General features: G+C 37.8%; 2 protein-coding genes across 6 annotated transcripts in view; one reads left to right on the top strand and one right to left on the bottom strand.

Annotated features, from left to right (window-relative positions):
• The window catches only part of FBXL5 (F-box and leucine rich repeat protein 5), a 94,362-nt gene extending 87,832 nt beyond the window's left edge, over positions 1-6,530 (top strand). Inside the window, exon 11 of the mRNA XM_020806573.3 lies at positions 5,801-6,530. Coding sequence (XP_020662232.2) covers positions 5,801-5,877 — 77 coding nt within the window. The 3' untranslated portion in view covers positions 5,878-6,530. The remainder of the gene's footprint in view (positions 1-5,800) is intronic.
• A 10,749-nt stretch (positions 6,531-17,279) lies between these two features.
• The window catches only part of CC2D2A (coiled-coil and C2 domain containing 2A), a 144,341-nt gene continuing 141,264 nt past the window's right edge, over positions 17,280-20,356 (bottom strand). For all 5 annotated transcript variants that reach the window (XM_020806583.3, XM_073001050.2, XM_073001051.2 and 2 more), the window contains 3 exons: positions 18,894-18,952; positions 18,176-18,353; positions 17,280-17,621 (listed from right to left, as the gene is read on the bottom strand). In XM_020806583.3, coding sequence (XP_020662242.2) covers positions 17,433-17,621; positions 18,176-18,353; positions 18,894-18,952 — 426 coding nt within the window. In that variant the 3' untranslated portion in view covers positions 17,280-17,432. The remainder of the gene's footprint in view (positions 17,622-18,175; positions 18,354-18,893; positions 18,953-20,356) is intronic.

Genomic DNA, 20,356 nt, shown 5'->3' on the forward strand with positions numbered 1-20,356 from the left:
AGGCAAGAGGAGAAGGGGACAACAGAGGATGAGATGTTTGGACAGTGTCATCGAAGCTATCAACATGAATTTGACCAAACTCCGGGAGGCAGTGGAAGACAGGAGGGCCTAGCGTGCTCTGGTCCATGGGGTCACAAAGAGTTGGACATGACTAAACGACTGAACAACAACACCAGTTGCAGTCCAAGGGCTAAAGGGAGAGGGACATGGTCTAAAGAGCAAATTTGCATGTTTAATAATTTTAATGTATAGGTTGCTGTAGTAATTTTTACTAACTCAAAAAGAGAGATTTTAGGGAGGGTGGCCAGGTTCCAAGATGGACAGACAGCAATTTTGGTTTCTTTGAAGCCTCACCAAAACTGTCTTCAGGAGCCATCCTGATAGAACATAAATAATTTGTTGGAGCTGACCATTTGTGTCTCATCAGCAGAAATTAAAATAAGCTGGAAACCTGTCTTATCTCCTTATCTTTTTAAGAAGCTGTCTGGCAATCAGAGAGAAGAAATTAAACACTATATGAAGTATGTATGAAGGTTGGAATGTTTGTTGACGGACTGATTCAAATGCTTTTTCTTTTGAGGCACAGATGGAATTAATTGTTATCTCAGTTCAATGTTTAATGTTTGTTAATTAAGGCTAATGATGAAAGGAGTAGAGTAGAGGTTTCTCTTTTTTTAAAAAAGAGCTGTATTTAAAGTTTGACTGTTTGATGGGGTGAGATGGATTTTTTCTTTTTTAGCTTCATTTCTCTACTAATGGATTTAGTTTCACTTTACTGCCAACAATTGAGCACTACTCCCTCTACTGAACTTTTCTTGAGTGATTGCTGAACTTAATTAAAATTCAGTTTTTGATCAGAGGGTGCTATCTATTGGATATTGCCACACATTACAGGCCAGAATGTTTTGTATATAGTCATCATAATCTGGATTAAAGAATTTGGAGGTCCTTGAATATGATAATAGTGGATATCTAGAAGAGACCCAGAGCACAAAGACTCTCCAGATAGTCAGTGAACAACAGAGGCTGAGTAACAGTTTCTGATATCAGCTGACAAGAATAGAAGCTCGGGAACAAGATGAGATGACAAAGAAGATAACTGAAGATAAACTATTAGAACAAGTACAAGAACTTGTACTTCTTCTAATAACTTGATGAGATGCATGAACAAATGATTGACATGCAGGACAGAGCCCGCCACAGCAATTTGAGAATCAGAGGAGTACCTGGAAGTTCAGACAATAAGAATCATCTTTTGGAGAATTTTTTAGTCTAGGTGAAAATTTATGTCCCCGGGGTGGATTGAGCAAGGTAAGATGTAGAAAGATTACATTGTGTGGATCCTAAAAGAAAATCTAATAATTTCCTGAGAAATTGTCATCAAATTTTTAAGCCATTAAAAAAAAATCTTTATTCGGTGTGCTAAAAAGAAACTAGAGGAATTAAAATTCAAGGAGGCAACAATAAAAATTTGTTCCCACTTTGTGTTTTGAAACCTTAGGATGGAGAAAACAAATATAAACTATCCCACATATCTTAAGGAAGAAATAAATTACCGTATTTTTTGCACCATAAGACACACTTTTCCCCCACAAAACAGGGGGGTGGAAAGTCTGTGCGTCTTATGGAGCGAAGAAAACAGATTATAGTTTCCTGTTTTCTTCTCCTAAAAAATTGGTGCGTCTTATGGAAAGGTACGTCTTATGGAGCGAAAAATACGGTAACTACAATTGGGGTTATTCAGTTTTCTTAAGAGTCTTACACAATGGCCAGTATTATCATCTGGAAACATGAGAGCAAATTTTGAATTGGCTATGTGAAATAGAAATTGTCAACAAAGTGCAAAGGACATGTGAATTTGGAAAATTAGAGGACAATCAAAGGGATTCAAGTTTCAACTCTAGTTCCAGTTCTGAAGAAGATGAAGGAGAGGAGCAGCAAGAAAGGAGGTGAGGCTGAGGAGCCGGACGCGGAGGGAGGCCTGGAAGGAAAAGAAACCGGGCCTTCTCGGCGGTGGCTCCTTTCCTCTGGAACAATCTACCTCCGGGGATTCGCGCGGCTCCCCCACTGGGTACTTTTAAGATACAACTGAAAACATGGATGTTCAGGCAGGCCTTCCCTCCCTAGTTAATCCCTGACCTTTTTTCTTTCCTTCATTATTATGTTTTCTATCTCCATCTTATTGAATTTTTAATTATATACAAATTCCTTTTTATTTATATATTGTTCTTGTATTTTTTTCCCCTTTGTGTGTTGTAAGCCGCAATATGACCAGATAGGCGGGGTATAAATGGAATAAAATAAAATAAAATAAAATAAAATAAATAAATAAATAAATAAATAAAACAAAAGGGAATCAGCATTATCTCAAGTGATCCAGCCGTGCACTTCAGCTGAGCAAGCAATGGTGAAGGGAGAGGAGAGTACTGAGAAGGAGGAGGCTTAGTAACTGTTGTGTTACTAAGTAACTTTTGTGTAACCCTAAACTAAACAATTTAGTATACTAATTGTAAGTAAAAGATTGTGCATTTCATGCTAGTGGTAGAATGCTAGAAATATTAGGGATTTACTAAAAAAAATCAAAAGATTATAAAGAACAGGGGAAGGACATGGGTAGGGAAGATCTAAAGAAAAGAGCTGGAAAAAACTTAGGAGAGAGGAGAAAATGAAAAGAAGAGAAATGGAGAAGGGGGAAGAGGAAGTAAATTATATATATTGTTTAAAAATAAAGTATTAAAATAAATATAATTTTTTGGGTTTTCCAAAGGGCTTAAGGTAGTTATAAATTCTATGTTGATGAATGAACTGATAAAGGGGTGTGTTGATTTCTTTTTCTTTTGCCTTTAAATTAATGTTTCTGCTCCTCTTTTTGTACTGCTCTTCTCTTAAATAGTATGTATTCAGTTGGAGAAGAAATAAAGGAGTCCAGTGGGAATGTTGGATATAGACCAAAGGGGTGAAAATAGGAGCTAGCTGGAACAATAGGTTTTAGGAATACTAAGTTCTAGGTATATTTCTATGTTCTCTATAAAGAAAGGAGTTAGATTTGAAGTATTTTATATAGATTAAATTTAGGTCAATTTAAAATGTAGGAGGGTAGGGTCATATGAAGAGGTAAGAGGCTCAGGAAATGTGGTTATGTTCACCAGGGGCTCAGACAGATGCTTCTTCTTTCTTGACTGCTGAAATCTATTAATGATCTGGAGTTTAGGTCCTAGAAAGAAGGAAAGTGAAGAGGATATTGGATATAGGAGTAGTAGGAATGTGTGCAGGGAGTCTGGATGGAGTTTAAGTAGGGCATTTAAAAAAATTATGCTTTTTAGGTTGTTTGAGAAAATGGCACAAAGGAAGAGATATGAAATGTATAAGAACAGCGAATGTAAAACATTTAGGGAATATTGTTTAAAAGAAAAAAACAATTGCTAAATAAAGGTAAAGTGGATATAATATTTTTACAGGAAACTCACAAAAATAGGTAGGGAGAATGAATTAAAATTATTGTGGGGAAGTACATGGTAATTCAAGATCTAGAGGAGTGGCAAGTTATGTCTAAAAGTGTGAATTTTAAAACAAAGTAAGTGAGAGCTGGACCATAAAGAAGGCTGACTGCCAAAGAATTGATGCTTTTAAATTGTGGTGATGGAGGAGACTCTTGAGAGTCCCCTGGACTGCAAAAACAACAAACCTATCCATTTTGAAGGAAATCAAAGTGCTCACTGGAAGGACAGATCCTGAAGCTGAGGCTCCAATACTTTGGCCATCTCATGAGAAGAGAAGACTCCCTGGAAAAGACCCTGATGTTGGGAAAGTGTGAAGGCAAGAGGAGAAGAGGATGAGATGGTTGGATAGTGGCATCGGAACTACCAACATGAATTTGACTCAAATCTGGGAGGCAGTGGAAGACAAGAGGGCCTGGCATGTTCTGGTCTATGGGGTCATGAAGAGTCGGATATGACTTAATGAAATGCATTAGTTAATATTTATATGCCTAGTGAGAATCAGAGATAATTTTATAAAATGGTATTGAAAATCAACAGAAAGAAGAAAGGGATATGTTATAATGGCAGGAAATTTAAATATGGCGATGGACAATGATAAAACTAATCCTACCAAAGGAGAAGGAAGAAACAACATTATAACTCCAAGTGATATGTGTAAATAGGAATTAATGGAGAAAATTGATGCTGAGAAGATTTCTCTACTTAATGATGAATAAAAGGTATTCAAGGATAGATTATTTATTATCTATTATCACTAATAAAGGTGATCATGTGAAGATAGTTGTGGATATTAAAGTGATGAGGCAATATTTAAGAGGCAAGGAGATGAAGAATTTATTTAAACATTTTTAGGCATAAAATATTGAAAAAAATTAGAAAAGGAATTAATGGAAATTTGGAAAATTAATGATACTGAAGGCATTAAGAAAGGACAATATGGGACGCTATGAAAATTACGGCAAGGGTTTAAGATTTTAAAGAATCATATAATTTAACAAAGAAAAAGATGGAAACAACTAAAAAGCTCAAAGATCACTTAAGAGGACTAGAATCCAAATATATTAAGGACTGATATATAAAAAAACTGAAACGGATGTTGAGAACAAGTTCAGAGAGCACTGCACATGACATGTAATAAAGGACTCAAGTCAGATTTCAGTTGAATATCAAAAAACCCCACAAACCTTCCTGTTAGAGCAGTACAGAAATAGAACCGATTAACTTTGGAGGTCGTAAGTGCTCCAATGCTTGGAAGCATTCAGGAGAAAGATGGACAACCATCTCAGATATACTTTTACTTGGATTCCTGTAACTGAACAGGATGTTGGGCTTGATGGCTTTATAATGCCCCTTCCACCTCCATTATTCTGTGATTCTATGAAAGAGGAAGGACTGTGAAGTCTGCTGTGGTTGGCTTTTCCATGGCTTTTTTGCTGCACTTATGCTCTCATTCTAGGACTCCTGGTTCTCTTTTGCAAGATTCCTTTCCTGTGTGTTGCCTCTATTTGATTCACCTCAGAGAATTGGCAGTGATTTGGGATGATTGGTGTGAGACAAGCAGCTGAGAAGGCATAATTTGGATAAAATAATCCAAGAAACAAAGGTTTTTCCCTTCTGTGAGGAAAGAGATAGCAAGTTGCAAAGGAAACTAGAAATGGAGAGAAACAGGAAAGTGATAAGTGAAAATAACTGTTCTAGGATGAAAATGTGAATTTAAAAGCAGGAGGAGGAAATAAGTATAAAAGAGGGAAGAGTAAGAAATCTAAAAAGGGATGTCATTGTGGTGTTTTAAAAGCCTGTAGATGTATAGTATTTTACTTGAGAAAACCTGATCTGTTGAACTCTGTTACAGAATCAAATCATAGTGATGAACTTAGTAGTTACTAAGGAGGGATTAACTAGAATCACAAAATGATGTCAGTTTTTGCTACAAAAATCAGTCTCTGCCCACTTCTGTTTTGTGGGACTTATGCAGTTTATAGCCTTTTGAAGTAGCTCATGTAACTAGAAAGCTTGAGAACTATTTAGATTAGAATCTAAATAGTGATACAGAAGCTGAATGCAGATGTGTATCAGGGTTTTTGCCCTACTAAATGCTGATACAACTATGTGTTTTAGCCTCTTGTATGAAAAGCCCAAGGTATTTATTTTAGTGTGAAACACAGTTACATATACTATTATTATTATTCCAAATACAGCTTTTAATCTACAATAAGAATGAGTGACATGTTTTTTCCACGCAAAATATTGTATCATTATTACCCTTTTCTTCCTTTCATATTTTTTCTGTTTTTACACAGGTCCTCATGCTGAAACAGCCAGTGGATGCCAGAACTTACAGTGTGGTTTCCGAGCCTGCTGCCGCTCTGGTGAATGATTTGAGTTGTTACCTTTACTTCATTTCATTCAGCAGGCTTCTTCTCATGCACTTTACTTACAGTCTGCATCTTGTGCTAACAGTTCCTCTTTGGAGTATAATGAGTAGGTCTTTTTTGCTCCATGATTCAGAATCCTCTAAACTATCTAGTGTCATATCATTTCCACAGTGTTTCACTCTGATTTCGAAGGTGAGGAGTTTAATTGTTTGTGCTGGGGAAAACATGTCAGATTGTGTTGATGCTTCTCCCTTTATTGTTTCAAACTTAATTTGTACCCCATAATATTATTTTTAAGGCTCAGATGTATTCAACTTTATGGTGAATACATTTGAATAACAATATATATTGCTCAGTAGTAATTTCTCCCATAATGTTTTGTCGCCTATTTTTTATCACTGACTACAATTTTAGCTTTGAAAAACAGTATATGAAACATTCCCATCAGCATCAGTTTCATAGTCTGATATGTTAACACAACAGAGCCAATTATTGTTCTCCACATAATCTTGTGAGCCTCAGAAAGTATATGCTTAACTGTAGTTGCATAGCAACCATATTCCCCTGTATCTTCTATATAGACCCACTAATGATGTTGAATTCTCTGCCATGAGAGCAGCTGTAATAAACAAACAAATAAATGCAGCTTTAAGGACTTGTCTGTGGTAATGTTTTCATTTGAATGAGGGAAAGTATAAACTGACCACGTTGTTCTAAAAGCTTGCTGATTAAATGCTATTCAAATATAGTAGAAGGATTTTCGCCAATCTGTTCTACTGTTAAATACTTTTTTTCTTGAAGTTGCCTTTCATTAAAAAAAATTTTAAATCCCATTTGATACTTCTTAATTTGCCTTTTACATTGGCCCTGGGTGTCTTTGGTCAGAAAATAACAAGAAAAGTGTATATTATAGGGTGATGCTGATTAAACGGATAGGCAAATAAATTCAGCCTTTGCTCTTATGGTGAATATGTTAAAATGTTCCCATGTGTCATCCTACATGTAGCAAACTACAGTCCTAAAAATATGCCTATTTTGTGTTTTTTACAACTGAGCTGTTAGCTATGAAAATACTTTGTTTATACATTTGTCAGGAAAAAAAAACAGAACAGATGTTCATTCATCAGTGGTTGGTGGAAAGAAGCAGAGAATGGGAATCATTAGCTATTCCAGTTAGCTGGTAAATAATGATTTAAACTACAGTGGTGCCTCACATAGCGATGTTAATCCGTGCAGCAAAAATCGCTGCTAAGCGATTTCGTCACTATGCGATTTTAAAAAGCCCATAGAAATGCATTAAAACCTGTTTAATGACCTTAAAGCGAAGATCCTCCATACGGCAGCCATTTCCGCTGCCTCTTAAGCGAGGAATCCGTGCAAAAACACAGCGGGCAGCCATTTTTTTTACCCAACGGCCATTTTGGAACTGCTGATCAGCCGTTGAAAAATCACTGCTTTGCAATGATCGGTAAGCGAAACAGGGAACCGATCATCGCAAAGTGAAAAGACCCCATAGGAAACATCGCAAAGCGATCGCTTTTATGATTGCAAAATCTTCATCACTATGTGGTTTCGTTGCTAAACGGAGTGCCCGTTAAGCGAGGCACCACTGTACTCAACCATTAGCTTTCTTAGCTTTGTTTAATTATAATTAGCATGTTTGACTACATTACAAAAACAAAATTAACATGTAAAGCAGTGTATGTACTGTTTAAGAATGGCACAACTAATTTTTCTATAAATGGAAGTTCTCTTGATTGCTTGTATTCCTGTTTGTAGATGTCTGCAGGTGAAGCCTGCACAAAAGTGCGGCAGTGATCTTGTTCTGGCCAAGCAAATAAACATTCTCTAGAGCAATTCTAAAAATGGAGGCAGACCAAGGAAAAAAATTAAAACTTTTAAACTGGGCTTTAGAATGAGCACCAAATTTGGCACAGTTGGAGCAGTTGGCTCATACTCTGGGCCACATTTGGGGAAATGTGGAGAAAAGGATTTCAATTACAATAAAAAAATTGATCTCCGCCATTTTAAAATAGATTACCCTAAATATCCCCTGATTTTAAATTGTTCAAGTGAATTGAAAAGACCAGTCTTGCTTATCTTGAAAGATAATGGTAAAATGAAATTTTTATCTAAGATTATTTTTTTGTTTATTATGCTGCCAATTAAGAAGAGTTGAAAGAATGGCAAAATATGATTAATAACATTTGTAATGGTGGTTTTTAAAAGCGGGGGTTGATTAAAAAAAGATGGTGTAGATCACAAAAATAAGGAGCATTAGATCTTCCTGATACAAAGTTATATTATGTAACCAATAAAATGGGACATATGTTGGATATTAAATCTCAGCCTGATAATTTAATATGGGCAAAGTTTTAATTTAAAGAAATGATACGTTTTTTTGAAGATACTCTTTTTAAACAAAATATGACCTTTGTAAAAACAATAGAAAATCCCTACTTCCAAATGTTCCAAATTTGGAATAAGCTTAGGAAGACATTTGTTTCTTTAATGTCTCCATTATATCCTATAGTAGAATTAGAGAAATTCCCAAGAAATTTAAGAGAGTTTAGAAAATTATTAAAGAAGAAAAAATTTAATAGATTAAAAGAGGCTTAAGAAGATGAGTAATAAGGAGTAAATAAGAGTAGGGTTGGAAGGCGGGAGTTATCCTGTTTTAATATGATCCAATAGGTACAATGGACTAAGTGGATGAAAAAATGGAAGTGTAGGAATTTTACAACATTTGAAGAGATGGTATTGACGGATGATAAATGAATGTAGAGGATAACAAGTAAAATTTATCAGATGTTGATAGAAATGGAGCACCACATGATATTATTAGTATTATGGGGAAGGGAAGTAAGTACTGAAATATGGAAAAATATTTGAGATGAAAGAATATTAAAGTGTATGTCAAGAATAAAAAATATATAAATTAGTTTGGAAATAGTATCTAACACCAGTGAAAAAGATGATACTAACAGCAAAGGAAACATCCCAATTTATGCTGGAGATGTTTTCAAGATGTAGATACTTATCTCCATATTTGATGGGAATGCAAGAATACAGTGGTGCCTCGCTTGATGAGGATAATCCGTTCCAGCAAAATCGCTATAGAACGAAATTGTTCTCAAGCGAAAGTAAAAATTCCATTGAAATGCACTGAAAACCGGTTCAATGTGTTCCAATGGGCGAAATACCTCAGCATCCAGCGAAGATCCTCCATAGGGCAGCCATCTTCCCGTGCCTGTAATGCAGGGAATCCATCCTAAAACACAGCGGGGAGCCATTTTGCACAGTGGGCGACCATTTTGAAGACTCGACAATCAGCTGTAAAGATTGTTGTTAAGCGAAAAATCGGCTCCCAAAGCAGGGAACCGATCGTCGTAAAACGGTTTTCCTTATTAAAACATTGTTTTGCAATCACAAAAGCGATTGCAAAAACTTCATCGTAAAGCAATTTCCTCTTCTAACAAGGTAATCGGCAAGTGGGGCACCACTGTATATTGAAATTTTGGAGGCTGGTTTTTAAAGAAGTTAATGAAATATTGAAGTCCTAGAATTGCAGTGTAAACAATATTTGATATGAAACAATGGGCAGTAAAAGAATTAGTAACAAATTTATTAAGAGCAGCAAGGTTGAAAATGGTTTGGTAAAAAAGTATTTTCAGTTATATTTGGGTAGTTTACACTGGTTATGTGAAGGGCTGTGTGCCTCTGAAAGAATTTATGCAGTTTTGGAAGGGAAGTGGGTCTTCATAGTGGGAAAACTGATTCAGTCTATCTTCAAATGGTCCTGGTGGAGGGATGTATTATGTAACTGGATAGGTTGTTTTGTCTATGTGTGTATTAAGGCTTTTTTAGTTCTGTATTTTTGTGTGCTACTAGGTTTTTTTTCTGTATTTCTTTTAAAAAATAAAAAAAATTAGAAAGAGAATGGTTCACCCCACCAATTTTTAAAATTAGGAAAGAATCCAGGCTGCAGCGACTTAAATACTGATCCTCAAAAAAAAGGCCTTTCAAAAAAGCAAAATGGCACTTTATTTGTACACTGAGCATTCATGGTACAGAACTTGGCAAAATGAAACATGGTATACATTCATAGTTGGAGGAGGGAGATATTTCAAGTAAACATTCTCTCAGGATTCCTTAGATCAGTCTCCTCACACAAGTTTTGAAAGGGGAAATCAAATCCAATTCTGGGTCAATCTAACATATTGACCCTATCAAATCAAGATCCAGTTTGTTGACTCTTAGTTAACTTTTTAACTCCTCCTTGGCCAAGCAGGGTTATCAGATTCATGTTTGCAAGGACATTCTGTGTCTGGTTCTAAAAACAGAGACACAAATACCATATTAAAAAATAAACACTAAAGATATTGAAAATATTTTAAAAGTATATTTAAAAAAGAATCCAGAACAAATATTCAGAAGCTCACTCATTTAAGCTGTAATATAACTATGTTACGCTTCTGGCGCAGAGTAAATGAAGACACTTTACCAGCTCTTCTTTGACAGTTATATTTACATATATGTACACTTAAATACAGGCAGGTCTCTATAGCACATCTAGAAGTCTTCATACAGTCCGACAGCATGCGTGGCAGAAAATCACATCAGAAGGAGAGAACATTCTACAGACACAGTCCATATTTATACATAATCTTGTCTCTGTCCAGTCCAATCGGGTTCCAGGTGACCTCATCTCTGCACCTGGGCTCTTTCTGGTTTCACCTCATTGCATCAGCTTAGGATGATTCAGCTTTTCTCTCATCTGCACATAATGGCAGCTCGTTAATGAAACATATGTGGGTTCAGGCCTATAAAATTCTATACCCTGACACCCCTCCTAATTTTTATGCCTGAACACAGCATAATCCCAACACATTTACACATTATTTTTTAACTTTTAATTTTAACACATACTTGTTACCTGTAACCTCTGTGTGTTCTGTATGCACCTTTGCATCTGTGAACACCTTTCATTTCTTCATGTATTCCATTTTCTCATCCATGGTCCCTAACCATTTTCTTTTTTCAAAAGTAGGAAGTTCTAAAACTTCTTTGTAATTTTTGGTTCTATATAAACATGACACACTCTCACACCACCCATTCCAAACCTCTTGGGTGGTATACCCTTGTTTGTCCTGTGGGACCTTCTGGGACCTTGTGTTTCTGTCTGTGCCTCTGTCTCACTAACCTCGCTAGCGTGTGTTTTTTCGTGTTCTTCGTGTTCTTCAATAACTTCTCCATCTTCATCTTCTCCATTTTCATCAGCAGAGGACCTCGTGTCTTGCTCATGTGTTTCTGTCTAAACTGACCTCTTCTTTTTTCACTCAGTGGAATGTATAATTGTGAATTTGCGTGTACTTTGTCCCAGTTCTCCCCTTCATTGAAACTGGCAGACCTAGAAATTACAACGCTTCTATCACCATCTAGAAATCTATATGCCTTTGAGTTAGGCTCATAACCCAGGAACCTCATTTTCTTTGTTTTCGCTTGACCTTTTCTCCTGAGTTGCTTTGGCACATGTACCCAAGTGGTACATCCAAACACTCTTAAATACTTCAAACAAGGTTTCTTACCAAACAGTAAATAATATGGGGTTTGATCTATCGAGGATGACCAAATTCTGTTAATTAAAAAATTCGCAGTTTTCAGAGCTTCGGCCCAAAGCACATGATGCAACCCTGCGTCAGCCAGCAGTGCATCTTTCATGTTCTGGAGCACCCCATTCCTTCGCTCCGCCACTCCATTCTGAAATGGACTATAAGGGCTTGTTTTTCTATGTCTGATTCCTGTGGATTCTAACCACCTCTGGTATTGTGTATTTGTAAACTCTGTACCTCGGTCAGTCTGCAATTGCGCCACCTGGTGGCCAAAGCGCCGCTCAACTGATCTAAGCCAATTCTTAAATGTTTGAAAAACTTCTGTTTTGGATTTCAGTGTGAAACAAAACAAAAATCGTGTATAATCATCCACAATTACCAATGCAAATCTTGCTTTTCCTAATGAAGGTGGAAATGGCCCTATTAGATCAGCATGTACCGATTCAAATGTTCTATTTGTCTCTCTGGTACTCTGTCTCCCTTTTGGGGCAACTTGTGTTTTGCTTTGCTTACAAATTTGACAGTCCAGGTAATTCTTACAGTCTCTTATGTTCACATCTCTAGCCATATTTTCCATTTTTTGCACTGTCTTAAAGTTTACATGACCCAGTCTTCTATGTAGTAAGTGTATACAATTGTCATGTTGGGGTTCATTTCTGTGTACCATGTGTGTGTCTCTGTGTGTTTGGCCTTTTAATATGTATAAATTGCTCTCCTGCTTCGCTCTGGCCACTACTTTGTTATTTTTCTTAATTATACATTTTCCTTTTTCAAACATTACACAAAACCCCTGTTTATCGAGTGCTGACACACTTAGAATATTATAATCAATTGTGGGTGTAAGTAACACGTTACTTATCTCCAACTTCAGACTGGGGAGAAACACTCTCCCTTCTCCTGTTACGTCTGCTTTTTGTCCATTTGCCAGCGTCACATTCTTCAGCTCTGTCTTTCCTAGAAAACAAAACATCTCTACATTGTTAGTCAAATGATTTACGGCCCCCGAGTCAATTAGCCATTCAGCTGCGTGAGTGTCCTTGAAGTTATCTGTTGTTTTTCTGCTGACAAGAGAGACCGATCTCTTCCTGCTGCTCTCTGCAGAGCGCCTGCAAACTGCTGCCTCGGAATCCTTTCTGTTTGGAAACGTCTCTCCTCTCAAACAATCTTTTTGCAAATGATTTTTTGGACCCACACTGGTAACAGGCTTTGATCATCATGGCACGCCCACGCTGCTCTCTGTCTGTAGCCGGCGTCCTTTTTTTCATGCTGCCTTCTGGACTCCGTCTCTGTCTCTCCCGGTCAGCTCCCACGTGGCTTTCTTCTGCAGCTTGGAATCTGTCTTTCCAATGTTCCTCCTCCTGCAAGATTCTGCTTGTTACATATTCAAGAGTTAGTTGTGTATCGGAAAGGCTTTCTAAACTTGTAATAAGCAAGCTAAATTCTGAACTTAAACTGCTCAAAATCAGGTAAACCTTCTGCTCCTCAGGGAAAACAATGTTCATTAACTGCAGTTCATTGAACAGTCCCTTCATGGTATGTAAGTGCTTTGAGGCACTTTCCCCAGACCTCATTTGGCATTTATAAAGCCTCCTGGTTAGGGAAATCTTTGTGCCTGCTGTTTCTCTCAGATAGATGCCTCTCAGTCTGTCCCAGACTGCCTTGGCTGTGTTCAGTCCTTGTATATGTACTAATTCTTCATCTTCTAGGGACAAAATAATAGTACTCAGAGCTCTCTCATGCTCTTCCTCTTGCTCTTCTGTTAACTGGGCTGGAGGACGGTTCACATAAGACCACAGGCTCTCTCTTCGTAATAACATTTCTGCTTTGACTGCCCATGTCCTGTAATTTTTACCATTCAGTCTATTTATGGTCAAGCCTCCTACGCCTCCCGTGCTGTATGCCATCCTGCCTTCTCTCGCAGTTCTCTGTTTCCTTTCCCCTCCTGGGCTAACAGACGAACTGTCTTCTCTCAAGTCTTCTACTTCACTGCCACTGTCACTTTTGCTCTCTTCCTTCATTTATTTACTTCACCCACGTTTACTCACCACCGTCTGTCTTGCGCAGCGCACATTTCTGGGCCCATGACCTCTGTTTACGCTTCTGGCGCAGAGTAAATGAAGACACTTTACTAGCTCTTCTTTGACAGTTATATTTACATATATGTACACTTATATACAGGCAGGTCTCTACAGCACATCTAGAAGTCTTCATACAGTACGACAGCATGCGTGGCAGAAAATCACATAAGAAGGAGAGAACATTCTACAGACACAGTCCATATTTATACATAATCTTGTCTCTGTCCAGTCCAATCGGGTTCCAGGTGACCTCATCTCTGCACCTGGGCTCTTTCTGGTTTCACCTCATTGCATCAGCTTAGGATGATTCAGCTTTTCTCTCATCTGCACATAATGGCAGCTCATTAATGAAACATATATGGGTTCAGGCCTATAAAATTCTACACCCTGACAAACTATTTTTTACTTTGTAGATAGGGATGGTCTTATTCAGTGTTAGCAGAGCTTTGGTGCTTAAACCCATCCATAATTTGTTTTTTTTTTCCAAATTTTCATTATATTAATTACTTGGTAACTGAATGTGTAAAGGAAGTTGTTAATCAGCCATATTGTACAGCTGTGCATAAATCTGAGTCATGTTGACTAGGCAGAAGCCTATAAAATCACCTGAGGTGAGGTAATGTTACCTGATTGGTCATATGTACTATATGCACAGAGGAACACACATGTTGTATGGAGAGTTTGGAGATTTGCTAGAGGATATGCTGTTGGACTATTTTGTAAAGACTGTACATATGTAATATAAGCTTTAAGGAAGAAACTGGTCTTCTCTAAGAGAACCTTGAAGGATAGTTGTACTCTTTGCTTTGCTCAGCGCACCTCAATACTTCCTTGACAGTGTACGAGTTAATGACTTCCCAGATGTCCTAGCCATAACATCTGCTGAGATCTTGCAAACTAATAGCATCTTATATTATGTTCTCACTTCCTACTGCCCCCCCAAGCAATACAGTCTTTTCCAGTAAGTTTTGTTCAGGTCTTACAAACTTAACATCTGCAGATTTCTTTGTTTTAGTCAATTCAACTCACATTAAATCTTCCTCTTTTCCTATCATACCACTTATTTAGGAGCTGTACATCTCACCGCCTTCATCTCCACGTACAGCTGTATACAAATGCCTCTTTTCTCAGTGCTTGCACTTTCAGACACTTTCAATTAATTTTCAATCTGGTATAGACCAAAAGAAGTTGCAGAGAGTATAAAGCAGCTCACTCCTGAAGAAGGCTTCACCGAAATACGTTGAGCCAGAGCTTTTTAATGACCCATTTGAAGAATACAAAATAAAGAACTTGATTCTGTTTTGTACATCCTGAGACTTTGTCTCTCATAGTCTGGACTAAAAAGGGGGTGACAAATTGATGAATATAGACAAATAAAACTGGGTTAATTTTCATCTTTTTTTATTCATTGGGGCTCCAGAACTGATGAATAAGGAGCAACAAATATGTGATGAATCAGTAGTATTCATCAAAAACCATGATTCGTTTTTGTATTTGTCCCCATCTCTACTCACCACCACCACATTTTAAATGAGTTGATTTCCTCCCCCCCTTCACTGTTTCTCTTTTACATAGTATAGATGATTTTGACCTTGGTTTCCAGTGAGTTTTTGCTAACCCACAGTCTCCCTCTTTTTTTATTTCATAAGATGAGGGGACATATTTTGGAAAACATGCATACAACATGTTTGTAGAGCAAGAGTTTAAAACTCCATTCTGCACAGTAGGCATGGCAACATTTGTTTATCTGAGAGGTTTAAAAGATGTGTCTGTTTATTTGCTAGATGTGTTGCACTCACATTTTTGCTTCATCATGTCATTAAAGTCCAAAACAGCCCTTTAAAATATTTTGGAACAGAAGGACTGCAGCCACATCCTAGCTGTTCTTAGCTGTGCCCTCTCCCATTGACCATGTCACACACACCCAGTTCCCGTTTGTTCTTCTACGCCACCCAGGTTCACTTTTGGGTATTTACTTTTCAACCCTTTCCACTGCCACCAGAGGATTTCTTCCTCTTATCAAAAATCACTCCTAAATCACAGTTATCCAATATAACAATATTTATGTGTTTAAATCATGTAAAGTGAATCATGGATGGTCTTATTTTATTCATTCAATACATTGTGCTTTGATAACATTTATATTTGCTTATGAAGAATGTTTTTATCCAACTGATATCCCTAACTGAAGTCCCTAACTCTAACCCATATCCCCAACTGATCTTTAACTGCCTTCCATTCTTCTTATATTTCTTTAGTTCCACCCCTCCTTATTCAACCATTGGTTGTTAAATCAGGGTTCCATTGTGATGGACAGGAGTTGTTACTGACCTGTCCGTCACACAGATCATGTAATCATCTTCTGTGATCCTCTAGCACTGGGTAATTCTACATTAGGGAAGTTGCTTTTGGAATGTGTGTAGTTCAATTATCCAAAAAAAACCCAAACCTCTGGTTTATGAATGTGAGATATTGTGCTTCTGTCTCCACAACTCCAATATCAGAAAATAATCTGATATTCTGTGTTGCCAGCAGGAAAGAAGGATGGCAGACTTTATATAGCAAATGGCAGGCTGAATGTTGACAACTCCAAGATGGTCTACAGCAAAGGTCCCCAACCCCTGGTGCGCAGCCCTGTGCTAGTCCATGGGCTTGCCAGAACTGGGCCATGGAGATGGATCTCTGCCCCCCCCACCTGCCTCCACAAATGGTGGACATGTTATGCTCATATGGGGGGTTCAGCCTCATGCAGGAGGCGTGTTGCACTCATGGGGGCATGTCACACTCACTCGGGAATATAACGCATGCTCTGGTGCCCCCGCCCCCCATGCATGGAGCCCACCCCACAAAAAAGATTGAGGACCGCTGGTCAACAGGATACCCTCTTCTACTCACTATCATTCAGAGACAACAAAGCAAAGGAAAAACCCAGAAGCTGACTCCTTTGTTCATCAGTTAACCACTTCTCACTGAAACACAAAGCAATTGTTGGGGCTGTTTTCCAACACGTTTCCTAGGTATCTATAATTTGAAGCCACAGAATAATCAAATATCTAGAAAATATGTGTCTTTCAGGTTAACTGTGAACTGGAAGGCACAGCACTCTCCACCATCCATATTGGAAAAGAAGTCCCAGCCATCTTTCTTCAGGTTTGTTTTTTATGCTCAAGAGTGGAGCAGAACATATCTGGAATTTGAGAGGCTAAAAGGATGAGTAACACAAAGGATGTTGCAAGATCTCAATTTAAACCACTCTCAAAGATGTGAAGTGTGGGTATTTCTTTGCAAAAAAATGCTTACTATAAAATCATTGGGGATTAACAATCTGAAAGACAGTCTGATAGGTATGCCAGGAAGGTTTTCACAGGAAGGTTATGGAAATCCTGAGTGATATTTAATAAGCAAAACTAAAGAAGAAGCGCTTTGGAAATGCGAAGCAGAATGTACATCTCTTCTAACAGAACCCTCCTTTCTATAGCAGTGACTAGAGAGTATACAGCACTTCAGGCTAACTTATGATTTGTCAGCCATGCTGTACAGTAAAAATAGCTTTGTCCTTTAGTACCTTGTTTTGTTCCGCATAATGGCAGAGCTGCCTTGATTTCCAGCATTGCATACTACCAGTCAGTTGTTACTTCTTAACATACTATGCAGTCTTTCTGGAGTAAATTCATCAAGTTCCAAGTACTAAGAAAAGAGACTGCAATTTATGAATTAAGTGATTAGAAGGAGTCTACATTTAATATTCAGAAATACACCATGTTTCAGGACTGCAGCATAAAATGGAACTATTAAATTCAAACATGAAAGCAGTAATGATTCAGTCACTATCCATGCAGGTCTGTGGAACACATTGAAGAAATGCATCTATTTATTACGAACTAATGAAGCAACATAAATCCACACTGAAAGAATATTTTTAGGGTAAGCATGAACATATACTGCTAATGCAAACTCTACATTTGGAATATCAGTAGTGTGAACTCCAGTGCTGTATACAGCCTCTATTAAAGATGTAACTTCGGAGAATGGCCTGTGGATAGGAAACCCTGATACCTGCAAGGAAGAAAAAAAAATGCAAATCTGAAATTATAATAACAAAAGGTGGTGAAAAACCATTTGAGGCTAGGCAATTCACAGCATGCTCAGTTCTCACAGGCTGGAGAGCATGTGGCCTTGTAGCTATTGTTGGAAACTAGAAAACACTTAAAACAGGAAGACAAGCAGGAAAGTCAAGGAACAGATATGTTGCCTCTCCTCTTCCTCTCAGAAAGCCTTGTCCCCCCCCCACTCCCCCAGTGTTTTGCTGCCAGCCATGTAAAATTTAACTTGCAGGACACAGCAGACATACGAATTTTCCAACACAGTCTATAAGGAAGCCACCTGAGTTGCTTATTCAACTGAAAGAGGTTTCCCATTGCAGATGGATTGAAGCAAGTGGATCAGATTGCCCAGAACCTTACCCTTCTTTGGGGAAGGTTGTCATAATGTACAGTATAAGATATACATCCTTTTTGAGTTGGGCCTGGAACCCCACTGTTAACTCAGTACTGTAAATATACTTTGCAGAGACCTCCCTATTCCCCAGGGACAGAAATTAGAGACAGTACCCTGTAATCTCCCAGTTGTTTTTGCAACTCTGCTTGGTGGTCATCTTCCACTCCTTTGCCATGATTTTTTTCCAACACAGGCAAGAAGTGACGAAGTGTGGAAGTACAGTATCTGTTCCAGCGAGTCAGGTGTCTTGGCCGCCATTCCATGATCTTTTCTTTCAATATCTTCTCAAGTCTATTTGAAACAAAAGAACAGTTCAAACAACTGTGTTTGAAATGTTTCTTCAGTGCAACTCTGGCTTCATGATTTATTGAACATCTGAAAGATAACTGGTTGACCACTGTGAGATCGACATCTGCCTAATAAAATCTGTTTTGTTTAGGCAAGAGCAATGGAGATCAGACTAGTCTTCAGGCAGAATAGTTTTCTCCTTGCAGATTTTTGTTAACACAGAAGAACACTCAGTTGTTTTAAATGTCATTTGCCATGTAAATATTAGCCCAAACTGTGGTTTATGGTGTCATCTGCTATTTGTGAGAATTAAGCCAGGGTGCTAAAAAAGACACGTACATTAGAAAGTATAGCACAGGGTAAGCTAGTTAAAGTCCATATAATTTTCCCAATTCCTTTAAGTTGCAAACTTTAGAAAACTGAACTGGGGAAAGCAAAAAATCAAAGAAATTCATTACCAAAACAGTTTAATATTCATTAGGCAACTGTAATAAGATATAAATCATTGTTAATGCAGTTGCAAAATACATTAGACCATCTTACCTGCTCTGTAGTTCTAACGCAGCTGCCTTGTTTGCAGGTTGATAGAATAGTTCTTCAGGCTAACAAAACATGAAACAAATTGAAATTTGGTATTTAGGAAGCATGAAATATGAAATATGTAATCTCACCTAAATAGAAACAACCAGAAAAATCTGCAGTAGCTGAACATGCCCTAAAAGAAACTGGACATGAAATTCTATTTCAAAATACTGCAATACTGGACAACACCAGCAATCATTACGTCAGACTGCACAGGGAAGCCATTGAAATCCACAAGCACCAGCAGAACTTCAACAAAAAAGAGGAAAGTTTGAAACTCAACAAAACTTGGCTCCCAGCTCTCAAAAATACAGCATGCAAAAGGTCAACGAACTCTACCCAGCCACAAGGACAGGGGATCACTACACACAAAAGACCAGGTAATTACACCCATCAACCACAGTGACAGATAATCTCTTCTCCTTAGCACAATACACCCACAACAAGACATACTAATCACACATCTACAGAAAAAGACAAAAGCCTATCTCACATAAATACTGCACTCCCAGGCCAACTACAGCAGAGCACAGAGTGCTGTCCTTTGAAGATGCCGGCCACAGAGACTGGTGAAACGTTAGGAAGAACAACCTTCAGAACATGGCCAAAGAGCCCAAAAAACCCACAACAACCATTTGCCAGTATTCTACTGAGATGAGCAGAAAGCCACCACCACCACCTAGTAAGATGAATCACACTGCTTGTGCAAGCATTGCTGTTGTGCAAAGGGCAAGCTTTCTTCATGAAAGTAACCACTTGTATAATGGCAGTGCCAGTGCCAGAGACACTACTGTTGTGTTGATGTGCTACAATATTTCCCACTCAATGGAAGCTTAATAGAATATGGATATTATATAATTTAAAATACCACTCTACATTTTTTCAGGATTTGAAGGATCATCCTATTTGTATTTCATACCTAATGTCAAAAATTGTGCAAAACTTATTTTTTACAGCAGGCGTTTGTTTCATTTATTAAAATACTGTGGTTCAAAGTTAAATAAGCAAATGTGTTGAAATTATCTCCAGGACCAGCTTCATAATATTGGTGCATTCTTCTAACATTGGGGTTTTGTTTTTTAGACAGATAACTAACCAGAGCACAATGGGAATACCTAGGTACTGCTGGATCGGAAAGAAAATTTGCCAGTCTTGCATTTATGCTTCAGAGGCAGTCTCTGCGATCTAAGGTGTTTTGTATTCATTCACTCAGATATATGTCTCTCCAGATTTCAATTATAATGATAGAATCTAATGCATTAAAATTTAAAGCATCACCTTCCGAAACACTAATAGTGAGCACATTCCAAAAGCTGTAGAAAGCCTCCTTGCTAAAATATGTATAAACAGAAGAAAACCCCAAAGAACTGTGACATGTTAAAAACTAAGGGTAGTATCCTACTGCAGGGAATACACTGCAGAAC

The sequence above is a fragment of the Pogona vitticeps genome, chromosome 5 (genome assembly GCF_051106095.1).
Source record: "Pogona vitticeps strain Pit_001003342236 chromosome 5, PviZW2.1, whole genome shotgun sequence".
In the NCBI taxonomy this organism is placed as follows: Eukaryota; Metazoa; Chordata; class Lepidosauria; order Squamata; family Agamidae; genus Pogona; species Pogona vitticeps.